The 15,286-nt window shown below is 42.2% G+C and overlaps 1 protein-coding gene across 2 annotated transcripts in view; it reads left to right on the top strand.

Annotated features, from left to right (window-relative positions):
* The first annotated feature begins 12,378 nt into the window (after positions 1–12,378).
* LOC144693693 (ephrin type-A receptor 3-like) overlaps positions 12,379–15,286 on the top strand; it is a 408,573-nt gene continuing 405,665 nt past the window's right edge. For both annotated transcript variants that reach the window (XM_078563602.1, XM_078563601.1), the window contains exon 1: positions 12,379–12,568. In XM_078563602.1, the coding sequence (XP_078419728.1) occupies positions 12,478–12,568 (91 nt within the window). In that variant the 5' untranslated portion in view covers positions 12,379–12,477. The remainder of the gene's footprint in view (positions 12,569–15,286) is intronic.

Below are 15,286 nucleotides of genomic sequence, written 5' to 3'. Positions count from 1 at the left end.
GAGGGGGTATGGAGGGAGTGTTAAGCCCCTTATTTGGAGCTTGCTTAACCCGAGTAAACTTCAACAAACTACAGACAGGAGAAAATACCCCAGTCCCTTTTGCTAAAGGCCATCACGGGGCTGAGTAATAATCCAGGCGGTTTCATTGTGCTCCCCCCAACTCCCACACAAGTGCTGTTTCCAACATCGGCAGGACTACACAGACAGGGTCGGGGGGCCAGGGGAGGAGAGGAGCTGGATTGGGTGGAGGGGAAGCTTGCAGAAGGGGAGCCAGGGACAGAGGTAAAAAGGGAGTTGACAGAACCCGAGTTTCACAATCAACTCTCCAGGTCTCTTGCCCAACCCAAGCATGCTCCAAGTTTAAATCGGGGCTATGGAATTGGAATTTCCATGGGGGTTACCCTTCACCCACCATAACCCAGGAGATTGGCACAAACCCAAGAAAAATAATAGCAGCTATTCTTTCTCGGGGGTTTCTGCTGACTGTGGGGGATCAGGAGGACCACCAGTGAAGTTGTATCCCAGATATCACAAACATTGAAATACTTAATAAGCCAATTTTACTTTTAATGTGTCTGGCAGTTCTTCAGTCTTGTGTACCAATGAATCATGAGCCATTTCAAAATAAACTGAATATATAATGTTCTCTGCTAAAATATGTCCAGGATAAGCAAATTTGTGAAACAGAAAATGTTTCTGCATAAATGCACAGCTCAATGGAAGAGCTGGACAATGAGATCTTTACATGTCTGTTTGTAGCAAAGTGTGTACAGCTGGTGGCTCCGGCTGCACACGTTTGGCCTCGTGGTCTTACATAATTTGCAGCTGCTCCACATTGAAGACTATAGTCAGGCTCTATCCAGGCCATACAGCTGCAAATTTGTTTAACAGGGCTGTGAGGGGCTGGTCAGTGTGAGGCAAAAGCCTCCCAGAGCCTGAAGGAAGACTTTAAGCAGAGGGGAGACTGGATGGACAATGGGCTCCAGCTTATTTCCTTCTCTGTTAAATGCTTGGAAACTGCTGTTAGGTTTTGTTAAAAACTAATGCATTATTTTATTGTTATATTGTTCATGAAGCATGACTCCAGGTCATAATAAATCCATTCTATAAAATTGCAAATTGCTCATCAAAGCTGTGAATAATAAAAAATAAGTGCCTGAGGGTTCATAAGCAAGGTAGCTTGTGGTGGGTTTAATTTCAAATTATAATCCTACTGTAACTGCTTGATCTTCAGTCAAGAACTAAAATCAAGAATTTTGGGTCCATTCTGTGCTTCCCAAAAGTGCAACTGGATGCATGTTTTCTTCCATTTTGTGACCTATCAATTGGACTTGAAACTTACTACTGCAGCATATCTACCCTTCCCCTTGAGTTTATTTTGCTTAGTATCTCTAACAGTTCAGTTCTCAGCTTCAAGTTGAGTTGAATTTAGCTCACTGAGGAATACAATTAGCTTTGGGTCAGAAAATAGGGGGTTTGAGCCTCAGCCCAGAACTTGAGCTGATAATGTATTCTGCTGCTTCTATGCAGTACAGGGCAAATGCAGCATTTTCAGAGATGGCAAATTCAGATTTCGGGTTCTTGTTCAGGAATCAATCATTCACTACTTACAAATAATAGTCACCTTGTTTGCTCACCTAGCAGTTACTGTTCTCCAAAAAAAAACTATTAATATTATAAATGCAGCCATTATTTTGTTATATTGCCCAATATTAACATAATTGTATGTATTCTGATACATGAATAAAGACAGGGAACATATTCAGCATATACATTTTACAAATCTTGCATAATTGCTGGTTAAATTTTTAATATCTTTTCCATTGAACTCCTTTTAGCCATAGTTAATTCTATTGAAGTAGATTTATTAAATAATGAACAGGAAAACCTGCAAATTGACTGTCATAATATTTTAGATCTTATCACTACAGTTTGAGCAGTATCACAAATTGGTCCTGAAATCTTAAACTTTCGTGCTTTTAAAAAAAAATGAATCATTGAATCAGCGAAATAGTTTCAATCAAATCATGAACTAACAACCTCCTAACGTTTGCCTCTCTGAATTTCTCTCTTAATCTTCTACCAATGTTCTTTATTTGAGTGAAGGGGAGCTAATGGCTCTGTCCAGTCTACTGAGCATCGATCATAATGATTTTCAATACGATTATGATATAAACTGTTTGCACATTAAGATGTTCCACCTTCCTGTTTTCCTCTTAAGAACGGAAACTGTCACGGAACAAACTGCACATCAGCCTCAACAGGGACACGCATTATGAATAATAAGTCCAGTGTAATGCAATACCTTTTTGGCACTCAGGTTGTCATCCAGAGCAATGAGGAAATGACTAATGCAAAAGAGAATAATTTCTGCACTTGACTTGGGCATCCTCTTTTGCTGATGGAGCTGCACTAAACAGTAGACTTGCAAAGCAAAAAAGTCTTTCTCCAACTTTCTTGACAGTAGAATATAGCGTTTGTGATCTGGATATTGATAACTGATGTATATATTACAGATTTACATCTGTCACCTACTCCAACACACTAGCAGAATCCAATTAAAAGTTGTGTACTGTCAAAGTCAAATATATACAATAATTGCTTTTGATGGGGATGGCCAGTGTATTCACAGTGAGAGCCAAACTAGGCAATTATAAAACTAACCTGTGGGGTAAAGTAGATCATCAATTGTTGGAGATCTATTTGAGGTATATAAGATGCTAAAGGGGATAAACAAAGTAGATGTGGAGCGGATGTTTCCCCTTCTGGTACATTCTAGAATGAGAGGCCATAGTTTTAGGCTAAGGGGTGGTAGATTTAAATCAGAGGTGAGGAGGAATTACTTTTAGCATTCGGAATAAAACTAATGAGTTAACAGCGCAAATAGAGATAAATAGGTATGGTTTGGTGACACTTACTGAGATGTGGTTACAGGGAGAACAGGTATGGGAGTTGAATATCCAAGGGTACTCAGTGTTTCGGAAGGATAGGCAGGAAGGAAAAGAAAAGGAGGTGGTGTAGCTTTGTTAGTAAAGGAAGAGATCAGTGCTATAGTGAGGAACAATATAGGCACTGGGGAGCAAGACGTAGAGTCAGTCTGGGTAGAAATAAGAAATAGAATGGGAAAGAAGTCCCTGGTAGGAGTTATCTATAGGTCCCCAAACAGTAGTTCAGCAGTAGGGCACAGTATAAATCAGGAAATACTGGGAGCATGTAAGAAAGATACGGCAATAATCATGGGTGATTTTAACATACATACAGATGGGACTAATCAAATTTGCAAGGGTAGCCTTGAGGGAGAGTTCATAGAGTGTAATAGAGATTGTTTCTTGGAGCAATATGTTGTGGAACCAACCAGGGAGCAGGCTATTCTGGATTTTGTTTTGTGTAATGAGATGGGATTAATTAATGATCTCAGAGTAAAGGATCCATAAGACCATAAGACATAGGAGCAGAAATTAGGCCATTCCGCCCATCGAGTCTGCTCTGCCATTCAATCATGGCTGATAAGTTTCTCAACCCCATTCTCCCGCCTTCTCCCCGTAACCTTTGATCCCCTTACCAATCAAGAACCTATCTATCTTGGTCTTAAATACACTCAATAACCTGGCCTCTACAACCTCCTGTGGTAATGAATTCCATAGATTCACCACTCTCTGGCTAAAGAAGTTTCTCCTCATCTCTGTTCTAAAAGGTCTTCCCTTTACTCTGAGGCTATGCCCTCGGGTCCTAGTCTCTCTTACTAATGGAAATATCTTCCTCACGTCCACTCTATCCAGGCCTTTCAGTATTCTGTAAGTTTCAATCAGATCCCCCCGCATCCTTCTAAACTCCATCGAGTATAGACTCAGAATCCTCAAACGTTTCTCATATGTTAAGCCTTTCATTCCTGGGATCATTCTCGTGAACATCCTCTGGACCCTCTCCTGAGCCAGAACATCCTTCCTGAGATACGGGGCCCAAAATTTCTCACAATATTCTAAATGTGGTCTGACCAGAGCCTTATAAAGCCTCAGCAGCACATCCCTGCTTTTATATTCTAGTCCTCTGGAAATAAATGCCAACATTGCATTTGCCTTCCTAACTACTGACTCAACCTGCAAATTAACCTTAAGAGAATCCTGGACTAGGACTCCCAAGTCCCTTTGCACTCCAGATTTCTGAATTCTCTCCCCATTTAGAAAATAGTCTATGCCTCTATTCTTCCTACCAAAGTGCATGTCCTCACACTTCCCCACGTTGTATTCCATCTGCCACTTCTTTGCCCATTCTCCTAACCTGTCCAAATCCTTCTGCAGCCTCCCCGCTGCAATACTACCTGTCCCTCCACCTATCTTTGTATCATCTGCAAACTTAGCCAGGATGCCCTCAGTTCCTTCATCTAGATCATTAATGTATAAAGTGAAAAGTTGTGGTCCCAACACTGACCCCTGCGGAACTCCACTAGTCACCGGCCGCCATCCTGAGAAGGACCCCCTTATCCCCACTCTCTGCCTCCCGCCAGACAGCCAATCTTCTATCCATGATAGTACCTTGCCTCTAACACCATGGGCTCTTAGCTTACTGAGCAGCCTCCTGTGCGGCACCTTGTCAAAGGCCTTCTGGAAGTCCAAGTAGATAACATCCATTGGCTCTCCTTTGTCTAACCTACATCTTACCTCCTCAAAGATTTCTAACAAATTTGTTAGGCATGACCTCCCCTTGATGAGGGTGTTATGATCACTCTAGGGAAGAGTGATCATAGCATGCTAGAATTTCAAGTTCAGTTTGAGAGTGAGAAACTTGAGTCCCACATTCGTGTTCTGGAGTTAAACAAAGGTAACTACATAGGCATGAGGGCAGATTTGGTCCTAGTGGACTGGGCAGGAAGACTACAAGGTAGGACAGTTGATGAACAGTGGCAGATATTTAAGGAGATATTCAATTCCTCCCAAGGAAAATATATTCCAAAGAGGAAGAAAAATGGTAAGAGGGGGGAAAAGCATCCATGGCTAAGCCAGGAAGTTAAAGATAACATTAAGGCAAAACTAAGGCATACCAAATTGCAAAGGTCAGTGGCAGGCTGGAAGATTGGGAAACTTTTAAAGATCATCAAAGGGTTACTAAAAAAAAATATAAAGAGCAAAGGCAAATTATGAAAGAAAACAAGCACAAAATGTAAAAACTGATAGCAAAAGATTCTACAAGTATACAAAAGGAAAGGGAGTAGCTAAAGTGAATGTTGGTCCCTTGGAGGATGAGACTGGGGAGTTAATAGTGGGAACGCAGAAATGGCAGAGACGCTTAATCAATATTTTGCCTCAATTTTAACAGTGGAGGACACTAGTACCGCCCCAATAAAAAGGCAGCTTTATTTAAATGGAGAGAAACTTCAGAATGCTTCAGTGCAGAGGGATCTGGGTGTCCTCATGTATGAATAACTGAAAGCTAGTATACAGGTACAGCAGATAATAAGGAAGGCAAATGGAATTTTAGCATTTATTGCTAAAGGAATAGAGTATAAAAATAGGGAAGTGTTGTTGCACCTGTACAAGGCATTGGTGAGACTGCACCTGGAGTACTGTGCACAGTTTTGGTCCCCTTACTTGAGGAAGGATGTAGTTGCATTGGAGGCAGTTCAGAGGAGATTCACTAGATTGATTCCAGAGATGCGGGGCTTGTCTTATGAGGAGAGATTGAGCAGTTTAGGCCTATACTCGCTAGAGTTTAGAAGGATGAGACGAGATCTAATTGAGGTATATAAGATGTTAAAGGGGAGAGACAAAGTAGATGTGGAGTGGATGTTTCCCCGTCTGGAGCATCCTAGAATTAGAGCCCATAGTTTTAGGCTAAGGGGTGGTAGATTTAAATCAGAGATGAGGAGGAATTACTTTTCTCAAAGGGTCGTGAATCTGTGGAATTCACTACCTCAGAGTGCAGTGGATGCCGGGATGCTGAATAAATTTAAGGAGAAGATAGACAGATTTTTAATTAGTAATGGGTTGAAAGGTTATGGAGCGAGGGCGGGAAATTGGAGTTGAGGCCGAAAAGAGATCAGCCATGATCGTATTGAATGGCGGGGTAGGCTCGAGGATCTGAATTGCCTACTCCTGCTCCTAGTTCTTATGTTCTTATAAGGTTGAAGCACTTGCTGCAATCTTCAGCCAGATGTGCCGAGTGGATGATCCATCTCGGCCTCCTCCGGAGGTCCCCAGCATCAAAGATGCCAATCTTCAGCCAATTTGATTCACTCCACATGACATCGAGAAATGACTGAAGACATTGGATGTTGCAAAGTCTATGGGCCCTGACAATATTCCAGCAATAGTACTGAAAACTTGTGCTCCAGAACTTGCTACACCCCTAGCCGAGCTGTTCCATACATCTACAACACTGGCATCTACCCAGCAATGTGGAAAATTGCCCAGATATGTCCTATACACAAAAAGCAGGACAAATCCAACTCTGCCAATTACTGCCCCATCAGTCTACTCTCCATCAACAGGAAAGTGATGGAAGGGGTCACAACAGTGCTATCAAGTAGCACTTGCTTAGCAATAACCTGTCCACTGACACTCAGTTTGGGCTCAGCCAGGGTCACTCAGCTCCTGACCTCATGGACATGGACAAAAGAGCTGAACTCAAGAGATGAGGAGAGAGTGACTGCCCTTGACATCAAGGCAGCATTTGACCAAGTGTGGCATCAAGGAGCCCTAGCAAAACTGGAGTCAATGGGAATCATGGGGAAAACTCTCCACTGGTTGGAGTCATACCTAGCACAAAGGAAGATGGTTGTGGTTATTGGAGGTCAATCATCTCAGTTCCAGAACAGCACTGCAGGAGTTTCTCAGGGTACTGCTCTAGGCCCAACCATCTTCAGCTGCTTCATCAATGACCTTCCCTCCATCATAAGGTCAGAAGTGGGGATGTTCGCTGATGATTGCACATTCGTGAACGCAGAAATGGCAGAGATGCTTAATCAATAATTTGCCTCAGTTTTCACGGTGGAGGAATTTGTACCACCCGAATAGTAACAGGTAGAGCAGAGGGTATAGAGGAGGAACTTAGAACAATCACCATCATTAGAGGAAGAGTACTGAGCAAGCTGGGGGTGTACCTACTCCACATGGACTGCAACGGTTCAAGAAGGCAGCTCACCACCACCTTCCTGAGGGCAACTAGGAATGGGAAATAAATGCTGGCCTAGCCAATGAAGCCTACATGCCATGAATGAATAAAAACAACCTCAGGGTTGTTCAGGAAGAATAATAAAGGGTGTGGAGGAAAGGGGGGTAATTGGATTTGAGGTACAGATCAGCCTCAATCTTGCTGTTCCTCTGACAGCTGGATAAGCGGGCACATGTTCAAACTTTTAGAACAGAATTTTACGCCGGCCAGGTTTTATGATCCTGCTGAAGTCAATGGGCCTTTGAATGGCTCGATGCATTTTGCAGACCCGCCCCTGTCATGATGGGACCGTAAAATTCCGCCCTTAACCCATCTTCACATGACAGTAATTATCACTTTGCACAATGGAGTTAACAATGTAAGAGTTAGTCAAGAGACATTGGGCTGCTATGATGGTGGATCCAGAAGTTTTTATTTAATCTTTTCTGGTGGATGAAAATAAACTGGACCAAATGACTTTCCTCATCTGTTTTCATCTGATGATCTTGTGAACAAAACAAGCAGCCAGAACACATTAACAACGTGCACTTCAGTAACAGATTCAATGATTCTTCATTAAAACTCCAGTGTTTATGCATTTCTATCAGTGCAAAATGAAGATGGCTGTATCACTAACAATGTGTATCTTAACAGTTTTCATAGAGTCATAATGACCCTGAAGGAGGCCATTAGCCCCACTGAGCCCATGTCAGCTCTCGGTTCTGTAAAAGTACTATGAGGGCCAAGCTAATTTTACTTATTTTCCTTTTGTAGCAGGTCTTAGTTTAAAGCGAAAGTGCAGTATCTTGGTTAGGGGCAATGTGCAATAATGTAAGGAGAAGAACTGTTTCAGATTGGTTTAATGGGGTCATGGCACGATATAAACACTAACATGTAGCAAACTGAGATATTGGGAATCTGACTAAATCGCACACCTGATTGAGCCCCAATCTCACTGGTGTTACTATGGGACAGTGCCAAGTGACAACCACATAACATCCCCACTGTGCAAGGCAGATAATCAGATGTAGATTGGCCCGAAGCTTGTATGTCTGTCCTAGCAGCTGGCTCAAGGAAACATCAATGGACACACTGGAGCAGCAGACACACCTCCCTGGCACAGATGGTGCATGGCCTGGAGGAGGGGGGGAAACAGAAAAAATAGTCGGATGAAATTGCTTTTGGGCAGTAATTCAAAACCTGAGTGATTTTTTTTCCACTGAACTTCAGGGAAAAAGTAAAATCTACGGAATATGAAATGAGCTGCTGATTCGTTATTGTCCGCTTTGGCAATCCTCCCAGAACCGATTTCAGCCTCTTGCTCTATATGCACCACATTGTGAAATAGATAAAGAAAGTCCTTAGTTCTATTGGTGGTGAGTTAGCTAATCTCACTCGAGGCAGCCTAAGAAGGTCACAATTGGCTCCTGGATTTTGGGTTAGGCGGAGCAGGTAGGATGAAAACAATTTTTAAAATCAGCAATTTATTCACTTCCAATCAATTGCTATCTGCTGACACCTGTTGGGAAATGAATGAGGGCATTGGATGAGGGATCAAACTGCAGTATGTGATCCTTCGCCCAACCAAATCAGCTGTTTACACACCGTCTCGGCTCAGGCAAGAAAAATTGTCACTTGAGTCAAGTTCAGGCCAGTGGAACAGTTCCCCAGAGTGGTTTTAACATTGTCTACACAAGAAGGGAGAACAATGGAGAGAGGCACAAAATAATTAAAGAGTAAACTCTGGCTCTCTTAAGTGCATGCATTGAAATGCATGGGTGGTGGAAACAGATTCAAGAATAAATTTCAAGAGACAATTGGATATATATTTGAAAAGGAAAAAATCTGCAGGGCTGTGGGAAAAGAGCAGGGGAATGGGACCAATTGGAATGTCCTTTCAAAAACTGGGCACAGGCATGGTGGGCTGAATTGTCTCCTTTTGTACTATAAGATTCTACGATGCTGAGACTAGTAACAAAAAGTAGACATTTCACTGACCGACAGTGATGTTGCACAGTGAAAAAAAGGTTATTAAAGATTGAAGTGTAACATTAATCACTGTACTGATCCTTTTAAGAAAAGCAGTCCATATACTTGCTTCAAAGTGTAGCACTGCCACTGCCTCACATCCCATGCCCTTGGCAAGGAGAAATAGAGGCATAGAATACAACAGCAGGGAGGTTAAGTTGAACTTGTATAAGCCACTAGTTCAGCCTCAGCTGGAGTATTGTATCCAGTTCTGGGCACCGCACTTTAGGAAGGATGTGAAGGCATTGGAGAAAGTGCAGAGAAGATTCACGAGAATGGTTCCAGGGATGAGGAACTTCAATTATGAAGATAGATTGGAGAAGTTAGGACTGTTTTCCTTAGAGAAAAGAAGGTTGAGAGGAGATTTGATAGAGGTATTCAAACTCATGAGGGGTCTGGATAGAGTTGATAGAGAGAAACTGTTCCCACTTGTAACAGGATCGAAAACGGGAGGGCACAGATTTAAAGTAATGAGTAAAAGAAGCAAAAGTGATATGAGGAGATATCTTTTCACACAGCGAGTGGTTAGGGTTTGGATTACTCTGCCTGAGAGTGTGGTGGAGGCAGGCTCCCCAAAGTGCAGTGACGGGGAGAAGGCGGGAGAAATGGCACTCGCTGAGTTCATGATTCGGAGAGCGGGTGCAGACACGATGGGCCAAATGACCTCCTTCTCCACCGTAACTATTCTGTGATTCTTAAAGCTGATTATAAATGGCGTGTAGGAGAGTCCAACTGGACACCGATAGGTGGAGTTTGCCTCGTGTCCCATTCCTCAGCCTTATTACTGCATCCGGATTTTTTTTGACAACTACCTCAAGCACAACCATATATTGTGCTTTTTAATTGATTAATAGTTTGATCATAAACGCCATGGACTGCGCCTAAGTCTTTTCACTGGAGAGTACGGGAGACTCCCAGAGCACAGTCTGAATCTCCAGGCATAAAGCTCAGCTATTTTCTCAAATGATGCAAGTGTTAATCATTAAAATCAGCCCGAAATGTTCAAAAAGTTGCTCCTAACTTGAATATTTAAAATGTCAGTGTTAGTGAAGTAGATGAAACATGTTTACTTTGGTATCCCAACACCTCCAACCTTCATACCTCAATCAGACTAACCACCTCGAAAAGTAAACAGCACAATGCGATGCAATACATCACACAAGGGAACGACTGAAATGTTAAGGACAATCGTGCTTTCACACACAAAAGATCCGAGACATTCTCCGGTCACTACTTGTTTTGAATGAGAATCGACCAACTCCCTTCTAAAGTTACTGCAACATGTCAAACTATTTCAGATCTTAATTTGGAGTGCCAGTGTTTGTCCTCCCTGTGTGCAGCATTTCATGCTCGGATCTGCTGTTTGCAGTTTGGTTATTGTGCTGTGGCGGGGGAACTGAGTGCAGATGCCCGCTCCCCACCCCACACACACACTGTCAGCCAACTCGAGTCACTGCTGCCTGTTCACTTGTAACGCCCCAAGCCTCAGCATGTGCTGCAATTGCAAATATCAATTTGTACCAAGCAGGGGAGACACTGTAAATCCCCAGTGCTTCCCCCTGATCCTTTATTGCTATAGATTGTTGGCGGATGTTTTAATATTTGCCATTTACTTCCTGGTCGGCCTGGAGACTGAGATTTTCCTCAAGCTTTTGACTTCATAGAATCATACAGGACAGAATGAAGACATCTAACCCACCCTGCCCGTGTCAGCTGTTTGAGAGATTTTGAGTCTAGTTTTGTTTTTGAAATAAGGTGAACCCTCGCCTCATCCTCCCTTAAACCAGAGGTTAAGACTTTGGCGTACCAGCATTGACCTCAAGGTCAGCAGGTAGCGTGTAGTAAGGATGCCGGATCTCTCTCAGTCCAGATTACTGAGCTGGGCGACATGTCGATTGTACACTCCGCGAACTCCTGCCCGTAAGAACAACACTTCCCCAAAGCAAAGCGCTGGACGGACAAAAGCAGAAAGTGCTGGAAGCAGTCAGCAGGTCTGAAGAAGAGTCATATTCGACTCGAAACGTTAACTGTTTCCCTCCGACACTGCCAGACCCGCTGAATATTTCCAGCACTTTTTTTCTTTGTTAATATTTCAGATTCCCAGCATCCGCAGTATTTTATTTTTACAATGTTCTGGAGGGAAAGTTACAACTTCTTCCTTTCAGACTTACTGCACATGCCGGCAGGAAATTTTAAAGAGTCAATGTGGATTTAAAACGAAAAGAAAAAAATCATTACGACCTTTCTTGGGATGTGGAAGGACAAATTCTTATACACAAAGCCTACCTTTAATTTAATATTAAACAGTGCTGTCGTTTTTACGGAGATGCAATTCGACTTATTACAGAGATTGACTTTAAGGATGCCATGATAAGTTAATCGATTTTCCGGACAAAAAACTCTACCGGGCTGCTTTAAGAATGAATATTTGCAGTGTAGATGCGCCTTTAAGGGTTGTCGCCAGTCGGCGGAGTCTAGTACTGGAGTTCATTAGCTTAACACGGTCGGACAGCTTTGAGCAGAAGAGTTACAAGTCAGTCAGAATGGGGAACCTCACACATGCAAAACGAGGGCATCGCAATCGTCCTGAAGCTCATTTGAAACAAAAATAAAATCTGGTTGATATATTCGAATTGGAGAACGTGCCTCTTTAACAAGCTGTCACGTTAGTCCCGAATGACATTCTCTTGTAGAATATAAAATACAACCTTTGTAAAGTCACTTCTTCAATATGTTCAAAAAAAAAATCCTTTCACAAAAAGAAGCCAGTGCTTAAATGTAAAAGGCATGTTTTTTTTTGTTGAAGTTATTGTAAAGTTTGTGCAATGACGAATATGGTTGTTCCAGCTACAGAGTGTAGGCATATGGAAACAAAACATGCCACTGGAAATTAGGGTTTAGATTTATTAAATAAACTGCCATTGAGTTAACAAGGCAAATATAGAGAATTACATCGAATTTACACAAGCCATTCGCCCAGCAGGTCTGCCCGTGTTTCTGCTCAACACCGTATCGATATGTCCTATTCTCTCTCTCTCTCTCTCTTCTCCTTCAATGCATATGACCACGCTTATACAATATGAACATCACTGTAATGCTAACGTGGATCTTAAAGCGTTGCTGGGGCGGGGGGGAGGAGGGAGGATGCTGCCTCTTTAAGGTGGTGGCTGAGTGAGGCAGCGCTGTTTGCTGTCTGATTGACAGAGTTGTTGGTGCTTCCTTCCGCAGCCTCTCGGTTCCCATCTCTCTCTCTATTCCTGCTCGGTAACTTTAAAGGAGGGATGCAGACTCTAGCGGCCTAAAATGGCTCTCCACCGATGGATTTATCCCTTGCTGCACACACTTCACTTCATCCTCAGCAGCGATGCCGCCAGGACTTACCCAGCCAACGAGGGTAAGTTTCACTTTAGGCGACCATTACATTGAAACAGGGAGAGAGAGAAAAGTTAATGGTTTGGGATTTGAAATGCTTTGTGATGAGTTGAGGCACAAGACCTTAATCGCTGGAATATTTTCTGCATGTCTATCGTATTGGAAGGAACTGCAAGGGGATTTGAATTATGGGCTGCAGATGTCATTAGATCCGAGTCGCTTTTGGACATCATGAAGGGTATTCCCCCAGTCTCACGGTTTCTTTATAGATGCAGATGTAAATTAGACTATTAGACTCGTCTGTATTGTTAATAATTTGCTGATGGAGCAGAAAGTTTAGCAGATGTTGGCAAGGAATAGCCTTGAGTATGGGGTAAGGAATCAACGAAAACTGGCTTTAGGTCCTGTCCCTTGAGTGCAGCTTTAATCAAATATATTTACCCACATGTTCCTCTGACAATAGATACTATTTAACAGCATCACCTGGGATCTTCTTAAGGATTGGGTTATGCTCAGCGGCGACAGTGCATTTAGATTTCCATTATTAGATTTAGGTCAGTATATGTATTTTTTGCATGCATGCAGCAAAGTTAGTCATTATTTTATGAGGTGTCCAGAGAAAGTTGATTGTTAGATCCGAAGTGTTTTTTGAGACCAGTAGTCTTAATGTATACAGCATAGACTTTGTACCTGGCAGGACACACATACTTGGTTCAGCGTCCTGATCAATCATCCTGTGTGTGTGTGTTCCCACCTCCCTTTTCCACTACCAAGATTGAATAACTCACGGGCAAGCACAAGGTGGCAGTCTTTCTCGCCCCAGGTTCCACCACTACTGATTTGAATCAGATTTCCTTTATGCAGACTTCTTAATTACGGAGTTTTGACATGACCAGTTTAGTTTTTTAATCTCTCTTTTTAAGCAACAGCACCCTTTTTAAAACTGGCAAGATATGTAGAACATTTAAAGCTTTTCTTACAGATTTAGAAATGTTTAACTTTTGACACAACTACTTTTTTGTTTGCTGGTTTATTGTGTAGCTGTGTAGTTTGAATGATTGGTAAGAGGCTAGCATACATGGTAAGACATGTCCTATTAAACTACAGAAGCCCTGAATATTTTTTTCTCTTTTGAAGCAAAATGAACTGACTTGCCAAAACCTTATGTCTCTTATGTCACTTGCAAAGAGGTTCAAGTTTCCCCTTTACTTAATTTTCTCTCCCTACCCCCACCTGAGATGATGACTCTTACAAGGATGCTGTTATCTAAAGGATAGTTCACTGCTATATTACCCAGGGGTTGTTGTTCGCATGATCACCCAGTGGGTTAATAGAGGGTGGGTGTCACAATCAAGCCGAACAGTGAATCCATCCTATATCCACATATTCCAGCAGGGGTCACTAGACAGCATTGATAAGTAGGAAGTCTGGCCGATTTTAGATTTCCTCCTGCTCCAAGTGTAATGCCAAGGATGCTAACTAAACCCAACTGTCGTGCCCAAGTTGAGATCAGCTAACATTTAGCATAGTGCAGATCAGCCATGATATAAATGGCAGAACAGTCTCAAGGAGCTGAATGGCCTCTTGTTCCTCCAAGCAACAAGGTATCAAGTACAACTTGTTTTTAACTGCAGATTCAGATTTAATGTTCATCACTTATGCACAAATAATACTGATTACTGCTGCCCTCACAGGCTTATGTTAATCTTAAAGTGATGAGTTGAGGTCAGCAATGAGAGAAAGTGAACTGCACATTCCTGCTGTTAGCCTTCATGGGGAGTGGTATTCAGGAACTGCTTATGTTTAACTGAGTCAGCCTTTACAGTGTCTAGTACTGTATTGGAGATGTGTCATTACACAACAACAATGAACAGTCCAAAGCTTTAAGTATCGAGATAAAGGAAGGCCAGTGTTTTTGATAGGTCTGACAATGTACATGCCCTACCTTGCAGTGCACTCTGTTAAAGATAAGTGACTGAAAAGAGGACCACTTTCACCTTATCCTGGCCCATCTCAGCATTCAGTCTAATTTAGTACCTAAAATGTTAAAAGCAAAGCACCATTTTGAGTCTATTAATACAAAGTATAACAACTGGTTTATAGCTAATTTTCTAATCACGAAACCAATTTCATGATTTTTTTTAACACCAATGTTTACCCCACCTTTTCTGTAAGAGTTTGTCTCCATTGATGCCAACAACCTTCTTGTACCTCTTCCAAGTAGTCAGTCTGCACGTGAGTCTAGATAGTGAGCATCAGTAGGCAGTTGGAGTATGGAAGGATCACAATCAAACCCCATCTGCTGTCAGCGAATGTTCATTGTATAGTAGGAATCACTGTTTAGGAACGGAAAATGTTTTTTTTTCTCCTCCTGATCCCAAAGAGACTGATGCCAGTTGTAGCAGCTCAATGCTCTGCCAGCTGAGACAAGATAATTCAGTACAAGTCAGTAACCAAACTTTGCATCTTAATAGTCTGTATCAGCATAAAGGGTGCATTTACCCAACTAAGCCATTGAGACACTCAGCAATAACCCACATGTTATAATTAGGCCAGCCCATTTATGGAATGAATGGATCAGTCAATCTTTCACATAGCCATCTATAGAAAGAAACACTTATATAATGCCTTTCACGATCTTAGGGCAAGCCAAAGCACTTTACAGTCAATTAAGTACTTTTGAAGTGTAGTCACTGTTGTAATATAGGAAATGTGGCAGCTAATTGTTGCACACAGCAAG

This window comes from Cetorhinus maximus, chromosome 19 (assembly GCF_964194155.1).
Source record: "Cetorhinus maximus chromosome 19, sCetMax3.hap1.1, whole genome shotgun sequence".
Lineage (NCBI taxonomy): Eukaryota > Metazoa > Chordata > Chondrichthyes > Lamniformes > Cetorhinidae > Cetorhinus > Cetorhinus maximus.
This window is presented reverse-complemented; position numbering and strand designations above follow the sequence as displayed.